The sequence below is a fragment of the Procambarus clarkii genome, chromosome 85 (assembly GCF_040958095.1).
Source record: "Procambarus clarkii isolate CNS0578487 chromosome 85, FALCON_Pclarkii_2.0, whole genome shotgun sequence".
In the NCBI taxonomy this organism is placed as follows: Eukaryota; Metazoa; Arthropoda; class Malacostraca; order Decapoda; family Cambaridae; genus Procambarus; species Procambarus clarkii.
Window position 1 is genome coordinate 18,664,000 of NC_091234.1, and position 10,000 is coordinate 18,673,999.

Genomic DNA, 10,000 nt, shown 5'->3' on the forward strand with positions numbered 1-10,000 from the left:
TCTCTCTCTCTCTCTCTCTCTCTCTCTCTCTCTCTCTCTCTCTCTCTCTCTCTCTCTCTCTCTCTCTCTCTCTCTCTCTCTCTGTCTCTCTCTCTCTCTCTCTCTCTCTCTCTCTCTCTCTCTCTCTCTCTCTCTCTCTCTCTCTCTCTCTCTGTCTCTCTCTCTCTGTCGGTCTCTCTCTCTCTCTCTCTCTCTCTGTCTCTCTCTCTCTCTCTCTCTCTCTCTCTCTCTCTCTCTCTCTCTCTCTCTCTCTCTCTCTCTCTCTCTCTCTCTCTCTCTCTCTCTCTCTCTCTCTCTCTCTCTCTCTCTCTCTCTCTCTCTCTCTCTCTCTCTCTCTCTCTCTCTCTCTCTCTCTCTCTCTCTTTCTTTCTCTCTCTCTTTCTCTCTCTCTCTCTCTCTCTCTCTCTCTCTCTCTCTCTCTCTCTCTCTCTCTCTCTCTCTCTCTCTCTCTCTCTCTCTCTCTCTCTCTCTCTCTCTCTCTCTCTCTCTCTCTCTCTCTCTCTCTCTCTCTCTCTCTCTCTCTCTCTCTCTGTCTCTCTCTCTCTGTCTCTCTCTCTCTCTCTCTCTCTCTCTCTCTCTCTCTCTCTCTCTCTCTCTCTCTCTCTCTCTCTCTCTCTCTCTCTCTCTCTCTCTCTCTCTCTCTGTCTCTCTCTCTCTCTGTCTCTCTCTCTCTCTGTCTCTCTCTCTCTCTCTCTGTCTCTCTCTCTCTCTCTCTCTCTGTCTCTCTCTCTCTCTGTCTCTCTCTCTCTCTGTCTCTCTCTCTCTCTCTGTCTCTCTCTCTCTCTCTCTCTGTCTCTCTCTCTCTGTCGGTCTCTCTCTCTCTCTCTCTCTCTCTCTCTCTCTCTCTCTCTCTCTCTCTCTCTCTCTCTCTCTCTCTCTCTCTCTCTCTCTCTCTCTCTCTCTCTCTGTCCTTCCATCTATTCCTCTCTGATTCTACCCCTTCCCATTTTAACTCATCTACGCCTCGTTCTCCTCTTCTCTCTCTCTCTCTCCTATTCTACCCTTTCCCTCCTTCACCCTCTCTCACTCTCTTCGCTTGCCTCTCATCTCCTTTTTCGCACTTAATTAAATTTTCCCTTCTCCAGTTTAGGTTTTTCCCTCTCGTCCCCTCGTGCTGGGGCAGTTCCCCTCAGAAACGGTGTTTACCTTGTCAAGGAAGCTCTTGATTGGGTAGATGCTCGCCTCGATAGATGGGTGGTAGACTCGGTAGATGAGGGCGGTAGACTCGATATGTGTGGGCGGAGAAACGCCCACAGATGGGTGAGGGGAAATGAGAGAAAGTTAGAAAAGGAATTAAAGAACTTTTTAAAAGGTGTTGAAGAACAGGGTAGAACACGCTAACGAGGAGAACAGTAGGTAGAAGTAGAAACGTAGAGGTAGACGGTGAATAGACAGATAAAACACAGGGTTAAGAATTAGACAGATGGAGATGGATAGACAAGAACCAATAATGACAGGAAAATACAAAAAAGAGGACAGACGCGGAGGACAACCAGGAAGCTCTATGAGAAAGAGGGAAGAGGGGGAGACAGGAGAAGAGGATGAGAAAGAGGGGAGACAGGAGGAGAAGGCGAGGAGGGGGGGGTTCGGGAAAGCAGAAATAAGAGGGAATAAAAGGAAAAGCAAAAAAAATTAATTTATGGAATGGGAGGTATAGGAGGAAAAGCCGGGTAACAATAGAAGGGAAAGGGGGAAAAGAGAAGGTGCAGGAAAAGAGGGAAAAGAGAAGGTGCAGGAAAAGAGGGGAGGGAGGGAGGGGAAACCACCGATGAAGAGAAAAGGGGAAAGAAGAGATTTTACTGCTGTTTTGTTGATTGGATGGCCTTGTGAGCCAGGGGGGGGGGTGGTGGTAGTTGATGGGGGGTAGTTGATGGGTGGGGGGTAGTTGATGTGTGGGAGTAATTGATCACGTAGGTACATGTGTATGTGTATTTACTATTTGTATCTGCAGGATCGAGCTTTTAGCTCTTGGACCCCGCCTTTCTAATCTATTTTCCTCTATTGTATCTACTTCATATATATTTCTAACACACACACACGCAGAGGAAGCAGCCCGTAGCAGCTGTCTTAACTCCCAGGTACCTATTTATTGCTAGGTGAACAGGACCATCAGGGTGAAAGAAACTCTGCCCTTTTGTTTCCGCCGGGGATCGAACCCGGGCCATTAGGACTACGCCCCCCCCTCGAGCGCTGTCCACTCAGCCGCGAGGCCCCCAACCCTGTGTACTCACCTAGTTGTGCGTGTATTGGGTGCATAGAGGGGGGGGGGGAGGGGGGTAATTAGCCAACAGGCGAGAACTAACGATCAACAAGCAGGCTTAACGAGCTCTAACTGTCAGTATACCGTCACACCAACTAATCCTCATGTAATTAACTACCGTAAATCGCGCCATGAACAGCGAAATGATTAACGGAAAAATATGCCGGGTTAATTACACCCAAAATAAATACCTATATAAATATCTCTGGGCACAATATAATGGGAATTATGGGGCACCCTAAATTAGTCTGCAGTGATCCTTTCGGGATGACGCGCTGAAAATGGCACATTTCAGCGCGGCATTTTATCATTTATTTCAATTAGTATTATGGCGTAGTTGATTGAGTACTAAATGGGATAACTGGCCGTGCCTGGATCTATCCAGGATAACTGGCCGTGCCTGGATCTATCCAGGATAACTGGCCGTGCCTGGATCTATCCAGGATAACTGGCCGTGCCTGGATCTATCCAGGATAACTGGCCGTGCCTGGATCTATCCAGGATAACTGGCCGTGCCTGGATCTATCCACCCCCCCCCCTCTCTCTCTGTTTGTCTATCTACCTCTATCTTCCACTTCCGTCTCCGCTTCACCTTTCTCTCCTCACTCCCTCTCTATTTCTTTCTCTCTCTTCCCTTCTATTCCTTTTCCCCCTCACTCTGTTCCTCTCCCCCCCCCCTCCCCCTCTATCTCCCCCTTTCTCTCTCTCTCCTCTTTTTCTCCTCTCCTCTTTGTCTCCTCTCCTCTTTGTCTCCCTCTGTCTCTGTCACAGAAAATCCAACATTATCAGTAGCTTAAAACTATCAAAACTCTACGGGAAAACAAATGCTCGATTTCAGATTTCATAAAAATCGCGCTGGGGGAAGGAAGGTGGTGGGGGGGGGGGGGGATGTTGGAGGCGATATTTATCAAACGTGAGAAGGAGGGGGGGGGGGGGAGGAGATAGCATGGCCGACGTCGACCAGTCCATGACAGTCACACACCCCCAAGTTATCACCGTGAAAAGTTGGCTGAGACTAGCCCCTAGCGTCTGGCCTCCATCCCTACACACAGAGACACTCTTATGTACGGATGTGATAAAGGGGCTTCCTCAGTGGATCCTCAAGGGGGGAGGGGGTCTTCAGGGGATGTCCTCAGGTCCACAAGGGGGGGCCCGGGGGGGCTGGTTAAATTGGTGTTCAGGAGGGGGGGTGATTAATTAGGGGGGGAATATTAATCTGTAAAATCCATGACTGGTCCGGTTGAGGGCTGATAAGACCAGGGGTCTTGTCCCTCGGTCCCATCTCCTGATGATGGGGGAGGGGGCGGTGATGGGGCGGGGGGGGGGGAGGTGATGGGGGCGGCAGGGGAGGTTTAGGGGGGATGTGTATGGTAGGTCAGAACAAGGCAGAGTATATCGAAACCTACACACACACACACACACACACACACACACACACACACACACACACACACACACACACACACACACACACACACACACACACACACACAGTTAACGGATGGAATGCACTAGGCAGTGATGTGGTGGAGGCTGACTCTATACACAGTTTTAAATGTAGATATGATAGAGCCCAATAGGCTCAGGAATCTGTACACCAGTTGATTGACAGTTGAGAGGCGGGACCAGAGAGCCAAAGCTCAACCCCCGTAAGCACAAATAGGTGAGCACAAATAGGTGAGTACACACACACACCCCGGGTCAGCAAGGCGGACAGTCCGCCTGCTGTAATAACTCACTATATTTCCCATTTCTAAACTTTTTCCCCATCCGTCTTCCCAGCCTCCCCGCCCCCCTCTCCACGAGGAAGGGGTCCTTTAGGTTAGACCAGAACTGGTCTTGGAAGGCACGACATGAGGGAGCAAGGATAGAAGCATTGTGCACTCAATTTTAGCTCTTGAGGTCTCGCCACATCTTCCTATCCCCCTCCCTCCCTCTCCTTCACTTCTCCCTCGACCCCTCCTACGCTCTCTCACACCTGCAGAGAGGGGTGGAGGATCATTCCGTTGTTGTTGTGTAAGATTCAGCTACTCGGAACAACACGTTCCAAGTAGCACGGGCTATGGTGAGCCCGTAGTGGACTTACCTGGCACAGGAGCGGGGCAAGTAGCACGGGCTATGGTGAGCCCGTAGTGGACTTACCTGGCACAGGAGCGGGGCAAGTAGCACGGGCTATGGTGAGCCCGTAGTGGACTTACCTGGCACAGGAACGGGGCTGTCAGTGAGAATCATTCCATACTGACATCCTTATATACCGCCACGAGTGTGGCCGGAGCCCCAGTCAGCATCGAGTGTGTGTGTCGTGATCTATCAGCTTGTTCCCCTCAGTGTGAATGGGAAGGGATGAACCAGGGAATGAGAAAACAAAACATTGTAGATGTGCGTGAGAGAGAATTGCGAGGCCGCTGTTGACGTGGAAAGAAAACACGAGAGAGAGAGAGAGAGGGGGAGAGAGGGAGAGAGAGAGAGAGAGGGGGGGAGAGAGAGAGAGAGAGAGAGAGAGAGTGAGAGAGAGAGAGCATAAGTAGAAGGAACAAGTCATATTACATCAGAAACCTAAAAAAAAATCGGAAACTGCCTACGGCCTATTCTGGCAAGGCCTATTTCAATGCACTCAAACTCAAGTGTGTGTGTGATGGAGACCCAGAGGGGAAGGCTCATCAAGGAACCGTAAGTCTATCCATAACACACAAACACAAACTTGAGACTTGCCTATATTAAGTTCACCCTCAACTTACTATTTCTCCACTTTCCAAAGTCAACTCAAAACTTGGCTTCGCTTCAAACAACAACAACAACAACAACGAAAAAATACACTTCAAACACTCTAAATATTTAAAATAAAACAATTGTTTTCCCCCAAAACAAAGTGAAACATATGTATTATTGACTTGAGTGGAGATGATGAGGAGAAAGACGGTAGTGGCCACGATGCTGGTGGCCTCAGGGAGGACGGGTGGGCTCTCTGGGGCCATAGTGGTGCCAGAGTAATGGTGCCACGGTGTCAGGACGGGGAAAGTGGCACTGGAAGGTAAGTTATGGGACTGGGATGAGAGTGCCAACACTGTGAAGATGGTGGTGACTCTCCGCTTGTCGGCAGGAGTCTGTTGAAGGGTCTAGGGGCTGAACTTGGGGTCTGGGTGTGTGTCCTGGGGTCTGGGTGTGCGTCCTGGGGTCTGGGTGTGCGTCCTGGGGTCTAGGGGTCAGGTCCTGGGGGTCTAGGGGTCAGGTCCTGGGGGTCTAGGGGTCTGGTCCTGGGGGTCTAGGGGTCTGGTCCTGGGGTCTAGGGGTCAGGTCCTGGGGGTCTAGACGCCAGGTCCTGGGGTCTAGGGGTCAGGTCCTGGGGTCTGGGTGTGCGTCCTGGGCTCTAGGGATCAGGTCCTGGGGGTCTAGGGGTCAGGTCCTGGGGGTCTAGGGATCAGGTCCTGGGGGTCTAGGGGTCTGGTCCTGGGGTCTAGGGGTCTGGTCCTGGGGTCTAGGGGTCAGGTCCTGGGGGTCTAGACGCCAGGTCCTGGGGTCGTGCTTTGAAATATAAACATTCCCTTTTCTTCCTCTCGTCTGTTAATAGTCCAAAAACATCTCTGTGAACTACATCTTTGTCTTGGGTGCAAGATAATGTTTAGCCACGCTCCCTGAGACGCCTGATGCAGCGTTCCTCCCTGGTGATAACGGTACATAGTGACTCTTATTAACTTCCGAGAACTCGCCATCAAGGCAGCTGGAACACTGGTCTGGTTGGTCTGGAACGATGTTGTGGTCGTTGGGATGGAACGAAGGGATGGAACGAAGGGATGGGACGAAGGGATGGAACGAAGGGATGGAACGAAGGGATGGAACGAAGGGATGGAACGAAGGTAACGTCAATGGTCTGGAACAAATCCTTGCTGGGCTAGGAAATGAAACTAAAGACCGTCATTGTTCAGGAGGGGAGACTCGCTCATTTTTTACCTTTTTTCATAGGTCATAGAAAATGGTCATTCTATGGTCATAGAACACCTTGTCCTCATATCCCAGCTCCTTGTCCTCATACCCCAGCTCCTTGTCCTCATATCCCAGCTCCTTGTCCTCATATCCCAGCTCCTTGTCCTCATACCCCAGCTCCTTGTCCTCATATCCCAACTCCTTGTCCTCGTATCCCAACTCCTTGTCCTCGTATCCCAGCTCCTTGTCCTTATATCCCAGCTCCTTGTCCTCATATCCCAGCTCCTTGTCCTCGTATCCCAACTCCTTGTCCTCGTATCCCAGCTCCTTGTCCTTATATCCCAGCTCCTTGTCCTCGTATCCCAGCTCCTTGTCCTTATATCCCAGCTCCTTGTCCTCATATCCCAGCTCCTTGTCCTCCTACCCCAACTCCATATCCGCTAACCCCTTCCAAGTGCTATACAGTTATTCCGGCTCAGCGCGCGCTCTCTCACTTTCCTTTCCTCAGGATTATCATCTCCCTACCCTTCCACCCTTCCTTCCTCTTCCACGCCTCTTCTCCCTTTCCACCTCTCCTCCCTAGGCCATTATTTCCCCCTTTCTCCAGATCCTCCCGGTAGCCGCTGAGAGAAAAATCAAAATAGACGGCCACCACTGCTGCGATTTCTGCTCCTAAGATGCTGCTCCTTGGGAAGGGGAAGGGGTGGTGGGGGTAGGGAGGGGTTTAGGGGGGGGGAGGGTGGTGGGGTAGTAGGGAGGAGGGAAGGGGAGGGGGGAGAGATGTGAGGCGTTTCGTTCCGGTGACAAATGGTGCCAATTTTGTCGTAATGTTCTAAGTATCGATTTCGGGTCTGGCGGGGAACTGACAAGAAGTGGTCTTAGTGTGGAGATTGTGGATGGGGGGAGATGGGGAAGTTGGGGGAATGGGGGAAGAGGTGGGGATGGGGAGGGGAGGATTGAGAGTTGGGGAGCAGAGGGAGGAGATTGGGGGTGGTAGGAGTCTTTAGGTGTGTGTACTGGTCGAGTTTGTCACTTTCCCTTAGAATCTTGTATGTCGTTATCATGTCCCTCACCTCTTTCTCTTTCTCTCTCTCTCTCTCTCTCTTTGGACAGGAAAACATTCCCCGGCACCTGAAGTTCTGTTTCAATCCCCGTAAAGAATGCTTTCACTCTTAACACACTAGATCATTCCACTTCCACTACCCCTGACACTGAAGAACTTCATTCTAATATCCCAGTAAATTTCACGGAGTATTTTGTATATAGTGATCATATCTTTGCTTCTTGATGTTAAATTTAGTTGATTTCCTAGTAATTCATGCCTCTCAGCTGTGGGGCTAATGTAGATAAGGTCACATGTGCCGGGGATCTGGCACATGTGGTATACAGTCACATATGTCGGGTTGCCTTGCACATGTGATCCTAATAATATGGACAGGCTTAAGAGGTAACTTTGAGCAGATCGTCTTGTAGAATATAGAGCTCTCTAGGGCTCTGTTGGGCTCTAGTCGGGCTCTTTTGGGCTCTCTCGCGAGCCCGACACCCTACAAACCAAAGATACACCCCCTTCCCTGGTCATTAGTTTGGATTGGTAGTTAAACATTCTCTAAGTAATTATATAGTATAACTGGCGATGGTGCCTTTATAAGCTGCCCAAGTATACCCCTCGTATACCAGCATAGGGGGTATAGTATACCCCTACGCTGGTATACCCCTGGGAGGAGGGGGGGATAGGGGGGGCTGTGAACCTCAGATCGTCGGCTGATTCGTCCATATATTAGACAACCGCGATGCTCTTTCAATATTCACTTTCATCTTCAAAAATGAATGCTCCGTATTCTACAGGAGTTGTGTGGGGCCCTTGTTCATTCTTAGCTAGTTACCTCACTCCCTCATGTAGCAGGTCTCATTTTTCTCATATGGCCTTCATTGCTCACTCACACCTCCCTGCCTCATATTAGGTAGAGAGAGGCTTCCCTGGTAACTCTCTACCTCACTCTGCCGGGGGAGAGACTTCCCTCACACCTCACTCTGCCGGGAGAGGCTTCCCTCACAATGTCTCACTCGTTTTGATGGGTGAGAAATAAACGCCAATTTATTGTTTATTTTGGTTGAAAGATGGTGTTGTATATTGTATTGCTGTATTCTGCAGACACAAATGGTAAACACACACACACACACACACACACACACACACACACACACAGTGTAAATCCCTCTATTCATCAATATCTTAAAATCATTGAAGGTTGAAGCTGTCTTCTTGAACAGCGTGTGTGTGTGTGGGGGGGGGGGTGCATAGTGAATGAAGTGAATGAAGGGAGTGAGTGAAGGGTGCGTGAAGGAACACTTAATGTCATTCCCAGCATCGTTGGGGTGACTAAAGCACGTCGCTAACCACATTAACAAAAAAAAAATGGCAAACAATTACGATATTATGTTAAAATGTGTCGAAATCTACTGTGTTAAATTTTCATTTTGAACGACATATGTCGCCATATCACATAACACACATAGAAATCTGCAATGAATGAATTCCGTTTTTTCTCATTTTTAATAAAATGGTCCGTTTTGGAGCGGTTGTAAATTATTTGTTGTATGAATATATTTGATTTGGATTTTTCGTGCTGATTTTTTTTTTCTTTTTTATAGAGTCGAACGCGGATAGATCGCCATTTTCTATATTACCTGAAAACTTTGTGAAGTTGCACACTACTCCAAGCTCTCCTCTTACATAGAACGTCGTATTTTGCTCGTATGCGTTACAAAAGGCCAAAAATTGTCCTAGAAAATGGAAGCAGCTGGCGAAAGTGACGTACTGTCCCGTTTTCTGTTTTGGGTCCTCTGGTAGGTTAGGAGAGACTACTTTAAATTGACAGTGTGCCTATCCCATTCACCTGGGCTGTAGGAGACTTGAACTGTGGACCCCCACGTGTGTGCTATTGAGTAGTCTTAATAAGAGAATGACCTCTCCAGGGCGCAAAGCCTGGGTAGGTTGATACAGAGAAGGAGAGAAGCTGTTACCCATGCAGCAGGTCATAGTGTGCCTATAATGTATCTATAGTATGCCTATAACCACTTGAACCAAATATATATTCGTTCTCTTCTCCCCCGACGTTGCAGGTTCAGTTGACGATCCGGACGCTACCAGAACTACCAACAGGCGCCAAATACCAGTGCGTGTGGGGGTCAGCGCCCCCTGCGGACGCCCTGGTGACGGCCTCGGGGCTCACCTGCATCACGCCCGCACGCCCACACCGCCCATCCATCCCCATCCACCACGACCACGTCCTCGTGCCGCTGGCCGTCCGCTCCAGCGAGACCAACAAGGACTTCGTCTCCCGCAACTTCGCCTTCTACGACTGCGGCCGCCACAGCACCTGCAGCAGCTGCGTCCGCAGCAACTGGGCGTGCAACTGGTGCGTGTACGAGAACACCTGCACGCACAACGCCTCCTCCTGCAGGAGAACCGTTATCTCCGGTGAGAATGTGAGTATAACAGCGCCTCTTTTAGTTATATTTTCGTTATGAGGCGCGGCATTCCGTCAGTGGTATAGGAGATAGCAGCATCCATGATAACTGTCTGGGGATGATAGCGGAGGGACGGATAGAGGGGTGGTCACTGCCTGACTATGATAGCAGTGAAAGGGGGGGGGGAAGGGACACAACTAGCTATAACAGCGTTTAACAGTCAACATTTCTACCCCTCAATAAATAAATAAAACTACCCTAATTGCCGTTTAAAAAACTTGAAAAAAATATATTCAGATCTCTGACCACATTAGTCCTAATCACCTGGAGTATGATGACAGCGGAGGT

At 49.7% G+C, this 10,000-nt stretch overlaps 1 protein-coding gene across 1 annotated transcript in view; it reads left to right on the forward strand.

The window, feature by feature from the left end:
- LOC123746647 (plexin-B) overlaps positions 1 to 10,000 on the forward strand; it is a 133,762-nt gene that overhangs the window by 55,447 nt on the left and 68,315 nt on the right. The window contains 1 exon segment of the mRNA XM_069316881.1: positions 9,305 to 9,670. Within this exon segment, the coding sequence (XP_069172982.1) occupies positions 9,305 to 9,670 (366 nt within the window).